This window comes from Dromiciops gliroides, chromosome 4 (assembly GCF_019393635.1).
Source record: "Dromiciops gliroides isolate mDroGli1 chromosome 4, mDroGli1.pri, whole genome shotgun sequence".
Lineage (NCBI taxonomy): Eukaryota > Metazoa > Chordata > Mammalia > Microbiotheria > Microbiotheriidae > Dromiciops > Dromiciops gliroides.
In genome coordinates, this window is record NC_057864.1 from 475,450,760 (window position 1) to 475,468,385 (window position 17,626).

The 17,626-nt window shown below is 48.0% G+C and overlaps 1 protein-coding gene across 9 annotated transcripts in view; it reads right to left on the reverse strand.

Moving 5' to 3' along the window:
- The window catches only part of CLIP2 (CAP-Gly domain containing linker protein 2), a 162,191-nt gene that overhangs the window by 30,684 nt on the left and 113,881 nt on the right, over nt 1-17,626 (reverse strand). For 8 of the 9 annotated variants that reach the window (XM_044001977.1, XM_044001975.1, XM_044001971.1 and 5 more), the window contains 3 exons: nt 17,492-17,552; nt 6,578-6,682; nt 2,390-3,262 (listed from right to left, as the gene is read on the reverse strand). In XM_044001977.1, coding sequence (XP_043857912.1) covers nt 2,390-3,262; nt 6,578-6,682; nt 17,492-17,552 — 1,039 coding nt within the window. The remainder of the gene's footprint in view (nt 1-2,389; nt 3,263-6,577; nt 6,683-17,491; nt 17,553-17,626) is intronic. The other variant, XM_044001978.1, reaches the window with a different exon arrangement.

Consider the following 17,626-nt stretch of genomic DNA (forward strand, 5'->3'; position numbering starts at 1 on the left):
GAGTTCAAATTTGGCTTCAGACACTTACTAGCTGTATGACCTGTGGCAAATCACTTAAACTCTGCCTAATCCACTGGACAAAGTGGCAAACCACTTTGCTAAGAACCCCTTAAATGGGGTCACAAGGAATCAGACACCACTAAACAACTGAACAATAATATATATGTAGGTGAGTATTAATACAGCAACTGCCTTCTTCCCAATCCTCAAAATTACTGGTGAATCCAGGGCCCATCTCTTTTTTCCCCTGACAGACTCCTATGGGGCATGTGTATAATTCTCACTTCTGGGAGGACTAAAAAGTTCATTAGGAGACATCTCTCATTATGAAAAGGAGGGAGTCAGATATTTGGGTAGGATAGAAGAGTCGCTATAGACTTCTCTGCAAACTCTTGTTTTCAGCACCATGGAGAGAGTGTCCACAGCTCTGGGTCTAGACAGGGTCCAGATCAGGAAAAATCATAAGACCCTTTAGCTGCTAGACCTCAGTTCTTTGCTTCTGCTTTTGCATCAGAGTCTAAAATGGGACCTTTGGGGACTTCTCTTAGCTCTTGAAGGGGACATATACAAATGAAGCTGTCATTCAACTCTCAGAGACCACAGAGCCCGGTGACATGACATTGCCAAGTTCTCCAGGAGTGGAGGGGCAGCTGGATGCAGGATAAACACCAGAGGGAGATCTGGGGAAGGGTGGAGAGAAGGGAGCCATTGTCATCTTATTCCACAAGATCTGAATGGTTTACGCAGTGAGTTTGGCTCATTTGTCCCTTCCATTCTGCTGGGAGGAAAAAGAGGAAAGGAATTGGGGAAAACTGAAAGATGATTTTAGGGTTATTCCCAGAATCCTAGGTTTGGAGCCAGAAGGGACCTTAAAGGTCATCTAGTCCAACCCACTAATTTTTCAGAAGAGAAAACTGAGGCCCAAAGACATTAAGTGATTCTCCCAAGGTCACACAGGTAGTCAGGGTAGAGTCAGGATTTGAACTCAGGATCCATGATTCTAAATCAAGAGGTCTTTCCACAGCATCATGGTAAGTGGCAGCACACTTCCCTGACTGAAGAAAATCATGGAATTCTGGAATTGGCAAGGACCTTAGGGAGGATGGCATGGTGTAGAAGAAAGAGCCTGGGTCTCAGTTTCCTCTTTTGTAAAAATGGGAGGCTTGGACTAAATTAGTAGTACTGATGTCTCTCCTAGCACTAAATCCAGGATCATACAAATAACCACACAAGCATTCGCACCTTCCCCTCTTTCCTCCTCAGAAGACGTAGGGATGCAGAGGAGCCGAATCCAGCAGCTAAGCCCACAGAGACTGAGGGGGATGGAATGGAAGATATTTCTCTTCTCTCCAAGGCCGAGAGAGGGAGAGGACTTGTCAATGATCACACAGGCAAGGAAGCAGCACTGTGGGGATTTGAACTAGGGATGGCACCTCTGAGGCCAGATACACTGTGCTACAGCAAGAAGACAGGGGCCTCTCAAAAACTGGATGCCTTCATTGACATCGACTAACTTCCCCACAATTATAAGAACTATTGCCGGCCCAAGGGAGTTTGTATGGTGTAAGTCAGAGGTATAAATCCATAGCCCATAGGCCACACGTGTATGGTCAGAACCAGCTTAAGATGTAACTGGAGGGGGGCAGATGGGTGGCGCAGTAGATAGAACACCAGCCCTCGAGTCAGGAAGACCTGAGTTTAAATGCGGCCTCAGACACTTGACACTTACTAGCTGTGTGACTCTGGGCAAGTCACTTAACCCCAATTGGCTAAAAAAAAAAAGATGTAACTGGGAAATATTTAACAAAATAAATAAAAAAATACAATTTAGACAATGTTCCACTTTAAACTAAGTCAAGAGGGCAGCTAGGTGGCGCAGTGGATAAAGCACCAGCCCTGGATTCAGGAGGACCTGAGTTCAAATCCAGCCTCAGACACTTGACACTCACTACCTGTGTGACCCTGGGCAAGTCCCTTAATCCTCATTGCTCCTTGCAAAAACAAAACAAAACAAAAAACCCTAAATCAATATGAGGTCCACAGGGATCCTTATGTATGATCTATCTGAGTTTAAAATCACTGGTTTAGGGAACTGAGAGGCATCCTTAGGGGTCATCCTTGGAAACCATCCTTGGAAGACTCTGGCTCAAGACTTACCTCTGGCACATAGTGGTTGTGTGACCTTGAGCAGGTCACCTAACCTCTTGGCGCTCTAGGCAACTAAGATCATAAGTGGCAGAGAAGGGGCTCCCTCACTGTACCAAAGAGATTCCAGGCTTGGTCTCTATCCCCCATTCCCAGCCTTGCATCCAACCATCTTGCCACCCCCCGACCCCGCCAGCCCCCCAGAGAGAGAAAGGCAGAGCCCGAGCCCAGCCTCGGAGCCTACATCAGGGTTCTGAGAAGAGCAGAGTGACTCCATGGCTTGCAGTTTGTTCTCTGTCACCAAGAGTTTTTCCTGTAACCTTTGGATTTCCTGTTTGCTCCGGGCCTCCGTCCTCTGCAAGGCCTCGTAGTCTGACATCTTTTTCTCCGCCAGGGAGATCTGCTCCTTCAGGAAGTCGATAGCCTGGGCCTGCTCCTTGCACTCGCCGTCCAGCTTGCCGAGCTCGCGGGCCCGCAGCTCCGCGCCCCTGCACTGGTCCTTGGCCTCCCCCAGCTCGGCGCGGGCCTGCTCCAGCTTGCCCAGGAGGTCCTCCTTCTCCTTGGCCAGCAGGGCGGTCTCGATGTCGTGCCTGGCCTGCAGGTTGCCCAGCTCCAGCTGGTGCTCCAGCTTGATGCTCTCCATCACGGCCTTCAGCTCCACGATCTCCTTGTGCTGGGTGTTGGGGCCCGAGTGCAGGGTGGCCTTCAGGTCCTCCAGCGACTTCTGGTGGTCGGAGGCCAGCGTGTCCAGCTTGGCCTTCCAGTTGTCCATCAGCCCCATGTTCTCGCTGGTGGCCTGCTGGACCTTGTGCTTTAGGTCTGCGATCTCCTGAGCGTACTTCTCATTGGTGGCCTTCAGCCTGTCCGCCTCGAGCTGGTAGGCCTTTAGCGCCTTCTCGTACTTGTCCCTGAGCAGCCCGCTTTCCTTCTGGTGCTCTTTGCTGGCCGACAGAAGCTGCTCGCGGAGCCGCAGGGCCTCAGAGGACGGGCTGGTGTCCGCGGGGTCCGAGGGGCCCGCGTGCCGCAGACACTGCTGCAGCTCCTCGATCTCCCCCCGCCGGAGGCTCAGCTCCTCCTCCAGCTGCAGGATCCGTGACTGCTCCGCCACCGTCGTCATCTGGAAGCAAGAGAGAAGAGCTCATCAGCTGGGGCCTTCCCTGCAGGCAGGGGGGAAGGAGAACACCAGGGGTGGGGGGGGCAATTCCTTCCCAGACGAGGGGTCTCCTTGGTGAGAGGGGGGTTTGGAAGCGCATCAGTTGGAGAGGATAAAAGGGTCTCTCCTGACTTCCAGTTTTACCCCAGGGTATCAGCCGCCAGAGTTGGCAAAGATGGCAAAGAGCCCATTTTTACAACGGGTGCAACGAGTGGGACAAAACTAAGAGGACTAGGCAGTGACCCAGGCTCTGTCTGCTCATGTCTAGACTTAGCTGCTCCTTTCCTTGTGAGACCTTTTCTGGGTCACTTAGAGGCAAAGAGGAGGACACAACCAGAGACTGGCTTTTGCCTCCCTTGGTAGATGACCTTTGTTCAAGTACAGAAAAGGGTCACCCCATGTTCAAAGAGATGCTTGATTTGGTGCTGGTCCTGGATTCAGGAGGATCTGAGTTCAAATCCAGCCTCAGACACTTGACACTTACTAGCTGTGTGACCCTGGGCAAGTCACTTAAACCTCATTGGCCCGCAAAAAACCCCCAAAACAAAAACAGATAGTGAGAGATGCTTGATTTGGGACTTTAAATACAGTGCAAATCACTTGTGACCCACTTCTATTGGATGAGGCTAGAAACAATTAACATTTTTTAACCTCATCTTGAAAGGGGAAAAAAAAACCCTAAAAAGATTTCTTCAAATTCCTTATCATTAAGCTTAATCCAAAATATCCTCCCCACCCACCCCCCATCCCCCGCCACCTTTTTGGTGCTTTAAAAACTAAGTTCACTTGGAGGTAGGTGTTTTTTTTTTTTAATTCCTAAATCAAATCCTGCTTTGTATTTGGGGAACTGCAGCTTCCTGCCAGACTGCAAATGGGCCATTTCCTGCTTCTTTGCCTTAACTCAAATAAATGTGTCTACATTTCTGTGCATGCACATATATATTATGGGATCATAGATCTAGAACTAGAAGAGATCTCAGAGTGCATCTATTCTAGCTTCTTTATTTTACAGAAGAAGAAACTGAGGCATAGCTAGGTTCAGTGACTTTCTCAAGGTCACATAATAACATACAACTGTGGCAGGATTTATCAGTGTGCACATAAGGCTACAAGAAGACACTGGCTCATCTATAAACATACCCAAGCATTTTTTTTAGGGGGGGGGTGAGGCAATTGGGGTTAAGTGATTTATTTGCCCAGAATCACACAGCTAGTTAGTGTCAAGTGTCTGAGGTCAGATTTGAACTCAGGTCCTCCTGACTCCAGGGTCTGTGCTCTATCCACTGTGTCACCTAGCTGCCCCCAAGCATTTTTAAAATTGCGTTTTCCAAAAAAATTGTATTTCCCCCCCCCAAAAAAATTGTATTTTCCCAATCAACATTTCTCTGAACCTCCAGCAGCATCACGGTGCCAGCGGTTGGTAGAAAGGTGAAACCTTGCTGTTCTGATCAATCGGTATTCCTGGTTTGTCCCAAGCACTGCCACTCTTATGGAGACCAAAGGAAGTGCCCCGCTACCCTGGGGTAAAAGGAGGGAGGCTTGTCAATGGGACTTGAAAAGTTAACAGTTATTAGCAACACAAATAAAATATGGCAGTGGATGGATGGTGGATGAATGCTGGAAGGCAGGGTTAGGGGGCAGGACATTGATATGCTTCAAGCAAGAATTACTTGCCCCTTCAACCAAACAGGTTGAAAAACTGTTGGTGCCCTGAGATACTGTCTACTGGGGGGGGGGCGGAGCATGGAGCCTTCACTATAACATGAGATTTGACTTGGCTATCACAAAGTGCCTACTTGACATGGAAAGTAGAGTTATCTGGCATTAAAGAGATGTGCTTTTATAAGATATGGCATTCCAAAGCATCCTCTCTTGCACCCTCCCTCCCCTGCCCTCCTTAGGTACTGCACCCTGGGCAGTTTCCCTCATTGCCTCCCCTTAGTTCCAGCTCTCCTAGAAGGCAAGAAGAAGGCTCTAGCTTCCCTCCAAGCCTCCCTTTAGTCCCAGCTCTGCTAGAAAGGCGATGGACTCTGAGGTCACTGACCAAATGAGGAAGATAGAGCTAGGTTTTTTAGGACAGCATTTGGAGGGAAGCTTGTTAGGTGCCTGATCTTGCTGCCAGATGGTGAGCCAGCTTATAAATTATGACACATTCAGGGTCAGAATCCTATCCACCAGGACCAAAATGTGAAACTCAGTCCTAGGGGATTTTTTGTTGGTCCTGCCCCCTACGCCTACAACATTGATCATCTCATCAGGTCCCAGAGGAAAAGCGGGAGACTTCTGGGAATGGGGATGTTCTTCCCTCAAGTTTCACCTCCCCACCTCCTTTCAGGACCTCCCCACCCCCCAATAAAAAGTGATGCCCAGTCAGAGACAGCCACTCTCTCCTCCCCTCCCCTTGACTTGAAGGTCCTTCCTACCACTCCCTCAGATCCTGGGCCTGCCATCTTGTTGGAGGCCAGCCGGACAGTCCAAAGAAGAACCCCCTTCTCTCATCTTTCTCTCAGAGAAGCTTTTGTGCCAATCCTTTACCCAACTGCCCCATTGACTCTCCCAGTTCTTCTCCTTTCTAAGCCCTGGATAGGAGGGAGACTGATGGAGCCTTCTCTATGTTGAAGACTTGAGTTAAGAATGGGAAGTGATATTTGGAGGCAAAATGAATTTGTGAATAAGTGTGGATGGTGGAAGGGAGAGAAGGAGGAAGTGGAGGCCTGGTGGTCATCCCCAGAAAGCATGACCACCGGATCGTAGGATCCAAGCTCTAGACTTAGAAAGGACCTCAAAGGACACCTTATTTTAAAGATGAGGAAACTGAGGCCCAGATATGTGTAGTGACTTAGGACTATACGATCCTAGAGCTGGACGAGGCGCCTCGGAGGTCATCGAATTCAATTTCCCTCATTTTACAGAGAAGGAAACTGAGGCCCAGGAGACGTCTGGTGAGATGGAATGATGAGCTGAGAAACAAGTTCAAATTAGAGAAACAAATCAGTACCAGCACCCAAAGGCACAAAACCTTAGCAATGAGCTTGACCTGCTTGTATTTCTCTCCTGTTTCCAAAAGGGAATGAAAAAAGCAATAATTAAGAGGTCATAGAAGGCAAAATAAGGGAGAGTGGTGCTAGGAGGGGATGGGGGCCGAGGGAAGGAGAGGGAACAGAAGCCAGAGGGGCCGAACCGCTGCTCGGTGGCAGCTCGGCAGAGAAGCTCTGCTTGGCAGACAGAGCGTGTGGGGGAGGGCAGGGCTGGTGGGGCGGGGGAAGGGGACGTCTTTACCCGATTGTCCTCTAACTCTCTGAGCAGCTTTTCTGCCTGTGCCTTCTCAAACAGCAGGCTCTGCTCTAGCTCTCCAATTCGAGCATGCTCCAGCTGCGTCTGAGTCTGGTCCCGCACGGGGAGGGGAGGAGCGTGGGGGAGAGAGACAGAGACAGAGACAGAGAGAGAAAGGTGAAGCAGGAGAGAAAGAGGGAGAGGGAGAGGGAGAGGGAGAGGGAGAGGGAGAGGGAGAGGGAGAGGGAGAGGGAGAGGGAGAGGGAGAGGGAGAGGGAGAGGGAGAGAGAGAGAGAGAGAGAGAGAGAGAGAGAAGAGAGGCTGCATCATATTCATAGAATCATAGATTCAGAGCACACAGGGACCGCCAAGGCCACCTAGTCCAACCCTCTCACTTTACAGATGGGGAAACTGAGGCACACAGAAGGAACATGAATTAGGATCAAGGGATCCTAAATCTAGAGCTGGAAGGGATTTCAGAGGCCGTCTGGTGGAACCATCTCACTTTACAGAGGAGGAAACTGAGGCCCAGGGAGTGGAAGCCACTTGTCCAAAGTCACACAGGAAATGGAAGAGTCAGGATTTGAACCCAAATGTCCCAACTCCAGTGCTCTTCCCACTATGCTACAATGCCTCTTCAAACACAGGGGCCCAGGGGCCATCCAGTTACCCATACTCCCACTCTCTGGATCCAAAGTGCCAAAGGTTTCCCGCCCATTACCCAGGAGGCTCTGCCCAGCCCTCTCAGGACCTAGGACAGAATCCTTAGCCACCAGAATTCATCTATGATCACAGGGGTCATAGATTCAGAGGGCAAAGGGACCTCAGAGGCCATCTGGTCCAACCCCCTCATTTTACAGATGGGGAAACTGAGGCTTATGGGACGTAAGATCCCAGGATTACTGCTCTAGAGATAAGGGACCTTGGAAGCCATCTGGTCCAACCCCCTCACTTTCCATATGTATACTGTCGTTATTATTGTTGTTGTTTGTCCTTTGTTCTTGAAGAGGACCTTGACATTGGGGTGATGTCTTGACTTGCACTGAATTGGATTTAAGTGAGGGAGGGCTGTGTGTTGTCACCAACCTCACTCTCTCCTCCAGAGCCATCTGGGTCCAGTGGCAAGATATATACATCAGGACGACTGGAGATGGCCCTGGATATTTAAGGTAATTGGGGTTAAGTGACTTGCCCAAGGTCACACAGCTAATAAGTGTTGGAGGCTGCATATGTATAAGACAAAGAGAAGCAGTGGAAGCAGAATGAAAGGAGCATGAGCTCTCAGGTCATTAAAGGATGACAGTAACTGGGCTGGAATCCCTTCTCTGCCTGAAGATTCCACCTGGTTTTTCTTCTCCCCCCTCCCCATTAAAAACAAAACAAAACAAAACAAAACAAAAAGATAAACCTTAGCCTCACTACAGACCATCTGCAAGGCGACCTGCTGCCATGTCAGCCGATTTTTTTAGGTGGCTCTTTTTCTTCCAGATGACTGCAAGGAGCAGAGCTGGCAGCTGCAGGTGGATGGCAGTAGCTCAGGGTTACCTCTCAGATCAATGCCCCTCATCCACCCTGTGCTCTCTTCCCCCAGGTAGGCTGGCCCCATCTTTGTCCCCGGACCCAGGGGACCCTGCAGCTGTGATCCCACTGCTATGGAGCGCAGTCTGCCCCAGGTGATACCCATTAGCTTTCTCCCTTAAGGAGCGGGTGGTTCTGGAGTCACCCCAGAATCCCTTAAGCTAGGTAGAAGCTGTCCTGCCTTAACTGGCATGCACTCCTTCATCTCTACCAGTCAAAACCCTTCCCTTTGAGGTTCTATTAAGGTGCCATCTCCTCCAGGAAGACTCTCCTGAGCCTTACAGCTAAAACAGGTCTTTCCTTTTCTCCTTTTGTCCTAGAGCGCCCCACCTCTATTACTCCTGTGCTCCCACCATAACTACCCTTCTTTCCTCACTCCAATCCATCCTCTACACAGTTGCTAAAGCCATTTTTATACAGCCCAGGGCTGATCATATGAGTGCTCCCTCCTCCATAAACTTCAGTAGCTCCCTATTACCTCCAGGATCACATATAAATTCCTAGTGCTGCCCCTCACACACAATGCTCCATCTCCTAACTCCACGCCTGGAGTGCTCTCCCTCCTCACCCCCGCCCCTTAGATTCACTTGATTCATTTAAGACTCCGCTCAAGCATCACCTCCAACAGGTGGCCCTTCCTGGCCCTCCCCTCCCCCCACTGGTAGTGCCTGTCCCTTTAAGGTTATCTCCTACCTACTCAGTATGTATACTGAGCATACCAATTTATAATGTGTTTTCTCCCTCATTAGAATATAAGTTCCTTGAGAGTAGGAACTGTCTTTGCTATTTCTTTAAATCCTCAGGGCTCAGCACAGTTGGTTGACTGATTGATGGACATGTCTCACCCTCCCAGTAGGGTCACAGATCAACAGGACTCAAACCTAGAGGGAGAAGGGACCTCGGAGGCCATCATTTTACAGAAGAGAAAACTGACTTGCCCAAGGTCACACAGGTAATTTTTCAGAGGCAAGATCTGAAGCCAGGACCCTTGATTCCTAGATCAGCGCTCTTTCCACTGAAGACAATGTAAGCTCATCGGGGGAGGAATTTTTTCCACCTTCATCTCTTCATTTCTGGTTCTACATACTGCATCAAGGGCCAGCCTTGCCTGTGACCCAGAGTAGCTGGGTGAGCACCGGCAAGTCTCCTCAGTGTCCCAGGCAATCTTCCAAGACTTATAAACCACTAGTGAGTTTCCAGTCTGTATTAATGAGGGGGATTTCCAAAACAAGGGTTCTCAATGCTAATGAAATCACATCTCTGGAACAGATAAGAAAGACCTTGGGATGGAGACTAGACCTGAGATTTCATTGGTATTGAGAAATTCCAGATGAGGAAACTCCCTTTACCAATGCAGGTTGCTACCTCTGCTGCAACCTAATAGTTTTTTGTTTGTTTGTTTGTTTTGGTTTTTGTGGGGCAATGAGGGTTAAGTGACTTGCCCAGGGTCACACAGCTAGTGCCAAGTGTCTGAGGTCAGATTTGAACTCAGGTCCTCCTGAATCCAGGGCCGGTACTTTATCCACTGTGCCACCTAGCTGCCCAACCTAATAGTTTTGAAGAGTTGCCTGGTGGTTAAGGGACTTGCCCAGGATCACAGAGACACTTGAATCTAAGTGGGGCAGCTTCCTTTCTCTCTGTGTCTCTCTCCTCTCTCTCTCTCTCTCTCTCTCTCTCTCTCTCTCTCTCTCTCTCTCTCTCTCTCTCTCTCTCTCTCTCTCTCTCTGTCCCTCCCTGTCTTCCTCTCCCTCTCTCCCCCTCCTACTCTCTTTCCCTCCCTCCCTCTTTTTGTCTGTTTCTCTCTCCATCTTTCTGTGTATCTCTCTGTCTCTCTCCCTATCTCATGCTGCCTCTAGAGAATGTGCCTGTCTTGTAATGTTGGGAAGGGAGCATTTCACCCCAAATTTCAGTATCATAAGGGTCCTTCTCTGTAGTGGCTAGCCAGGAACTTAGACTGTAACTATCCCCCTCCACCACCACTCTCGACACCTTGGTGGGCTCTGGTGGAGTGTCCGCCACCTGTGACTTCACCTGCTTTAGAATTCATTGTGCACAGGATAGAACCCAATACTGTCAAACAGCCCAGGTGATCAGGACAAAGAAAAGGGAAAAAAGAGAGAGGAAGAAGGCTGGCTTTTAGCCAGTGATCACATAGCCCTCCTCAAACATTAATTAAGCCAGATCTTCTCGCTGGGTGAGGCTGTCATCTGAATCTCACACAACAGATGGGCAAAATGAAGCCCATCTGGGAGCCAACTCAAGGTCAAACAGTGAGGTTGGAACAGAAGAGTGAAGGAGAGTCTGGACCATTGAAGGAGGAGGAGGAGGGGGAGGAGACAGAGGCTGAAGAAATTTTGATTATATGTGCCCCTCCTTACTCTTCCCATCGTTCAAACACCAACAGGGCTATCCAAAGGAAATCAGGGGAAAAGGACACTAATGCCTTTTCACCTTATAGGGCATAACAAATTTTTTGTTGTTCAGTCTTTTCAGTTGTGTCTGACTCTCCATGACCCTATTTTGAGGTTTTCATGGAAAAGATACTAGAGTATTCCTTCTCCAGCTCATTTTACAAATGAGGGAACTGAGGCAAACAAGGTGAAGTGAATTGCCCAGGGTCACCCAGGTTAATAAGGCTAGACCTACAAAGTATTGACTGACTCTGAGGGGGAAGGAAAAGGGGAGACTATCTAAAGAAGGCAGCTAAATAGGTACCATGGACAGGGCCTAAAATCTTCTCCCAGGAAACTTCTCTGCCCAACAAAGCCTCATTTAACCCTTCACCTGGGCTGTCCTGGGTTGGAGCTCTTGTTGTGTTTCCCTGTTTAACTTCTGTGCTTGCACGTCTCATTTTCCCAGACAGACTGACTATGGCTAGAAGGAGAAGAACGTGTCTTATACATCTTCGGAGGAGAATAACCATAGCTTGCATTTCTGTAGTTATTGAAGGTTTACAGAGCTGTTTTCCTCATTCTAAATCCCAGGAGGCAGGGTATTATTCTCATATTACAAAGGAGGAAACCAAGGCACCGAGAGGTTCAATGAGGTAGGATGGTCACACAGGGAGAATTGGGCTTCAAATTGGGTTCTCTGGCTTCCAAGTCCAGGGCTCTTCCCACTACACTATACTCCTCCTCATCATCGTTGTCACTGTCATCTGACATTCTATTGCATGCAAGTAGAGTGGGCAATGGGAAACAACATGGCCTCTACAGTCTGAGGACCTGGGGACAGATTCTACCTCCAATGCTAACTGCCTTTGTGACCTTGGGTCAAGTCACTTGGCATCCCTGGGCTCCAGTTTCCTCATCTGAAAAATGGAGTTGGACTTGTGGCATCTGAGGTTCCCTTTCTTTTCTTTCCTTTTTTTTTTGGTGGGGCAATGAGGGTTAAGTGACTTGCCCAGGGTCACACAACTAGTTAAATGTCAAGTGTCTGAGACTGGATTGGAACTCAGGTCCTCCTGAATGCAGGGCCGGTGCTTTATCCGCTGCGCCACCTAGCTGCTACCCTTCCAGTTCTAGACTTAGGATCGATAGCACTCTGGACTTGGAATCAAGAAGACCCGACATCAACATCTCCCTCTGACCCTCATTCCCATGAGCATAAAGTACCTTTACCAATATTGACCTCAGTCTTCCCATTTGTAAAATGAGAGGGTTGGATTCGATAGATTCTGAGGCTCCTTCCGGCTTTGATCTATTATTTATATTGAGATTGCTGAGCCTGGAATCAGGTTCAAACCCTGCCTCTGATGTGGTGTAGAGAGATGGAAAGTAAATTGGACCCAGAGTCAATGGAACTCAAAGACCTGAGTTCAAATTCTGGCTCTTCCATTACTACCTTGTGGCCTTGGGCAAATCACTTAACTTTTCTGCACCTCAGTTTCCACATCTATAAAATGAGGAGTTGAACTAGATGACTTCCAAGCGCCCTTCCAGCTCTAAACGTCCCAATTCTGTGACCCTGCTCAAGTCTTAATATTTCTGAGCTTCAACTTTCATCATCTGTAAAATGGGAATAAAGATAGCTTCACCTCAGAAGGTTGCTATAAGCCCCAAATGAGATAATGTATGTTAAATGTTTTGCAATTGTAAAATGGCCTTTTAAATGTCAGTTATTAGCATTAATCATAATCACCCACAGTGCCTAGCACCAAGTGAGGATGCTATGATAAAATAATGGGATTTGGCAGACGTCCAGGGGTCCCGTCTAAGGATTGATTTAGTATTGTTTGAATTGGGTGAGATTGAGAAACTGATTGAGTACCTACTTAAGGGTGTTTGGATAGAGACCACACCTGGCTGGCCCTGAGTGACATGTTATTTTCACAGGCGTTATACTACTGACATCAGCAAGAGACCATGCTAACCAACTAACTTGAAGCAGTGTGTAAGGACCGCCTCTGCTCCAGACCTATAAAAAGCTTCCACACTCAGTTTGAGGGGCAGTTCATGGTTGAAGCAGGCTTGTGGTGGAGGACTTGAGGAAGAACCAGAACAGGTTGGAACTCTAGGCTAGATAGGCCTTTTCTTAACTTTCTGAACTCCATATGTTTTCCTTTTTACTAATACCTAGTATGCTTTTAAAAATGCTTAATATCCAAAGACTGGTGCTAAAGCTTCTAATTTAAGGTGACCACACATTTAGATTTTAAACATCACAATGCATAGGTGCTCAGATATTTGACTGGCTTTTTCCCCTTGCTACCTGAACCCTTTCCCTTTCATCTTCCACAGCCAGAGAAAAGAGAGTCTTACCCTCCCTCCTCCTTTTTATGCAGGTAGCATGATTAAACAATCCTGACCAAACTGAGATTTCATGGGTCTCTTCTATCTGGAGGCTCCTAAGCCCCTATGCCTCAGCTCCCTCCTACCTAGGGTTCCAGTCCCACAAAGTTCACCCCATGAATAGACACAGGTGGGCAGAGAGCTCTCCAGTCCCCACTGTCCCCTATCAAGACAACCACTGTTTCCATAGAAACCATCCTCAGGCAGCTGGAGAGGAAATGATTGGCAAAGCCTCAAAAGTGTCCTTCACCCCATATACCCATCTCCTCCTCCTCCAGCAAATCCCTGGCTTTCCTGGACTGAAGACTCACTTGGTGATTTTATCAGGTAGAATATTCCTTCTGCCCACTATATCTAGCTGACCTCACACCATGCTTCCTAGCCTGTCCCACTTTCCATCACCTTGGACATCTTGCTTTTGTCTTAGCACAGTGCCAAACAGAGTAAACACTTAAAAATGCTTTCTTCTTCCTTCCTTCCTTTCTTCCTTCCTTCCTTCCTTCCTCCCTCCATTTCTTTTCTTTCTCTTTCTCTCCCTCCCTCCTTCTCTCTCTTCTCTCTGTCTTCCTCCCTCTCTCCCTCCCCCCCCCCGTCTGTCTGTCTGTCTGTCTGTCTGTCTCTCTCCAGATCACAACCACTCCAGGTTTCTCTCCATTCACACCACTTCCATCTTAGTTCAGACCTCATCTCTCTCTCTCCTAGATTATTGCACAAGCCTCCTAATGGGTCTCCCTGCTTCACATCTCTTTTGCCCCTGCAGTCCATTCTAAACACTGTTGCCAAAGTAATATTACTTAAGTAAAGATCCTCCCCTGATCAACTCCAGTGACTTCCCATTACCTCTGGGATAAAGCCCTACTTTTCTTTTTCTTTTTCTTTTTTTTTGTGGGGCAATGAGGGTTAAGTGACTTGCTCAAGGTCACACAGCTAGTAAGTGTCATGTGTCTGAGGCCAGATTTGAACTCAGGTCCTCCTGAATCCAGGGCTGGTGCTTTATCCACTGCCCCACCTAGCTGCCCCGTAAAGCCCTACTTTTCAAGCTTCATTGGACATTACTCCCCTTCCCACACTCTGTCAAACAACAAAAATGGCTTTCTCTCCACTCCTCAGTCATGATGCTAGATCGCCCATTTCTGTGCTTTTGCATTGGCTGTGCCACCTGCCCTCAATGTACTCCACCTCACAGAATTCCTGTCGTCTTTAAGAAGAGGCTCAAGCACTTTCTTTTGCACAAAGCCTTTCCTAATTCCTTGTCCTCCTAAATTACCTTGCATTTAACAACTCCATATGTGTGTATGTATATATTTGTATTTATTCATTTTAATTTGCGCTACACATATTTTAAATGCATTTGTTGTCTGCTCCATTAGCATGCAAACTCTTTGAGAAGAGGAATTATCTCCTTCTTTGTATTCACATCGCCTAGCTCTTAGCACGATGCCTGGCACATAGTGGGTGCTTAATAAATCCTTGTCGCTTGACTGATGGGTGGTCTCTAAGATTTGATGTGGTTGAAAAATACCTCATCCTGCAGCCAACTTGGTGACGAGTCTTTCTGAAGTTAGCCAGGCTGGCCAGTCATCAGGTGACTGATATATCGATCATCGCCAGGCCTGTGCTCATAACTTTCCCAGCTTACAAATGCTTTTCTATGGCATTGGAAGGTATACACAATGCTTTCCTCATACCAGCTCTGTGTGGCAAGGAAGACAAGGATTATCATCCCCATTTTATAGATGAGGCAACTGAGGCTCTCAGAAGGGGGAGCTGACAAGCCTATGATCACATAGCTAGAAAATAACTGAGGATGGGCTATGAACTCATACCTCCAGAACCCATTTCCAAAACAACAGCACCCCAAAATGGATAAATAAAACCCCCAACCCTTTCTCCTATAAATCACATCCCTGGATATGCCAGAGTCAGACTTGGGAGCCCCACCTGCACCCCTGGCAGGCCCAGGCAGCTAGCTCATTACTGCAGGGACTTGGAAATTCCCAGCAAGCCCCAGCTGGAAAGCCTTAGGAGAATGCTGGGCCAAGGGATGCCAAACCCCTGACACACTGAGCTGGAGGCAGGGGACTGACTGATGAAACTGATTCCAGGAAATAAGGCTTAGGAGACTTAAGTCATCCCAAAGTCCCCAGCAAAGCAATGGACCCTGCCAGCATTCCTTGGAAGCCCCTCAGTCAACTCACAGGAAACTGAGAGAAACATGGTTAGAAACTTAGGGAGAGGGGCAGCTAGGTGGCACAGTGGATAAGGCACCGGCCCTGGATTCAAGAAGACCTGAGTTCAAATCCGGCCTCAGACTGTTGACACTTACTAGCTGTGTGACCCTTGGCAAGTCACTTAACCCCAACTGCCTCACCAAAAAATAAAAAAGAAATTAAAAAAAGAAACTTAGGGAGAGGCAGAAGTCTTGGGTTTGAATTCTAGCTCTGCCACTTATTAGCTGTGTGACCTTGGAAACTGTTCTGAGCCTCTTTTCTCTTTTGTAAAATGACTGAGTTGAACCTCTAAGGTTTGGGACCCAATCCCAGTACATCTGGCTGGATAAATTCAGAGAAGGGCTCAGGAAAAATCAAGAGATCACTCACTCAATAATTTACTAAGCACCTACACACAGCAGCTAGGTGGCGCCATAGTGCTGAACATAAAGTCACCTGAGTTCAAATCGTGCCTCAGATATTTATTCGCTGTGTAACCCCGGACAAGTCACTTCACCCTGTTTACCTTAGTTTCCTCATCTGTCAAATGAGCTGGAGAAAGAAATGGCAAAACCACTCTAATATCTTTGCCAAGAAAGTCCCAAATGGGGTCATGGAGAGTCAGACACAACTGAAAGATGACTGATCAATAACAAAGAATCTCAGAATCAGAGAGCTAAAAGCTATATTGGCTGCCATCTTGTCCACCTCATAGATAAAAGGTAGCTCTGCTGTCACATCCCCAACAAGGGGATGATCTAATCTCTGCTTGGAGATACTCAAGGAGGGAGAGCCCACCACTTCCCTAGGCAGCTCACCCCCTCTTTGGACAGCTCTCGCAGTTGGGAAGTTGATACTGACTTTGAGCCTAAATGTGTCTCTTGGCCACTTTCCCCCATTGCTCCTAGTCCTGTCCACTGAGGCCAAAGATAACAAGTCTGATTCCTTCCGCCCACAAGAGCTCTTCAAATACTTTACTAGTCTTTTCCTCATCTCACCCTTTGATCCTACCTTCAGCTCACAATGTGGGACTAACTGAGGGGTTGGTTTTAACTACTGAGCCTTGTGCTCTTATTTCTTGCCCTGCATCTGATATTTGACTTATTTCTCAAGTATATAATACTCAGCTTCTCAACTACCCATGAATTCTTCTTTGGTTAATCTGCCATGGGGCCACTTTCCCCCCCCCCAGACTTAATTCCTCAGCTCCTTCCAGGAGAAGAAATTCTAGCTAATCCCTTGTCCTATAACTTCCTCCCATTACTGCACTGAGGCAAGGGAGGCAGGCTGTGACAATTTGTAAATCCAGGAATATAATGGAGAGAACATGGCAAACTCAGGAGTCAAGAGACCTGGGTTTCAGCCCAAGCTCTGCCTCTAACTCTCTGTGAGGCCTTGGGCAAGTCTCTTCCCCTCTCAACTTGACTTTCCTCCTTTGGAAAGGGAGCAGGGCTGGGCTACATAATCTCTAAGGTCCCTTCTTGTTCCAAAAATAAAATTCTATGGCTCCTAGCTCTCAACTCTAAACTGTCTCCACTCAAAATTCTAACAAGAATCTAAGAGGAGCTGAAGGCTTTTGGGAGGTTTTGGAAGCTCTGTCTAAGGAAAGTGGGCTGGGAAGCCGAGCCCCGCTGCTCAATAAGCCTGTGGCAGCCAAGTTTGGAAAGAAACAGAAGAGAATCAGATTGTTTCTGGAGCTGGCAGAGGCCGTGGCAATTCCATAGCTAGACAATGCCTCTCGTTCTACAGACAAGAGAACTGAGGCCAAGAAAGGGGAAGGGATTTGTCCCCAGTCACATAAGTTGTTACGTGGCAAAGGGTGGCTGGTATCTGGGACCTCATCTTCTGGGGGGAGGACAAGAGTGGTCATCTGATCCAACCCCCTCAATTTTAGAGAGGAGGAAGCTGAGGCTCCTCAGAGAAATTAAATGTCTTACTCCAGGTCACACTGGTTATAAGGAACAGACTTGAACACAGTACCTCGGGCTCAAAATTGAACACCTCAACTACAACACAAATGGGCAGTATCAACACTTCTTGGCTTTGACCTTTGGGGACTCTGGATTAGAAGTAGTGAGTCATTCAATAAACATTTATTAAGGACCTATTAGGTGCCAAGCTCAGAGCTCTTCTTCACTCCTGAGCCCTCCCTCAGCCTCTTCCCTCAAACTGTTACCCTGAAGATTTAAGAATGCCCCCCATATTCCAATGACTCATCCCCTTTCATGCAGCTGATGCTGGAAAGCAGAAGGCCCCAGGGACACTGCTCAGGCCACCCAACAGTCCCCAGAGAACCCAGATGTCCCAGCCCTGGGGCTCCTTACAAACCCTTAGACCCTTACCTCTAGGTCCCCCTTTGTGATAGATTCCTCTTCAACACGGAATTGGAGATCTTCCACTTTCCTGTGGATAAAGGGATGAAAGGAGAAAACCTATCTCATCAATCCGACCACCATGACCTTCTCATGCTAGACTTG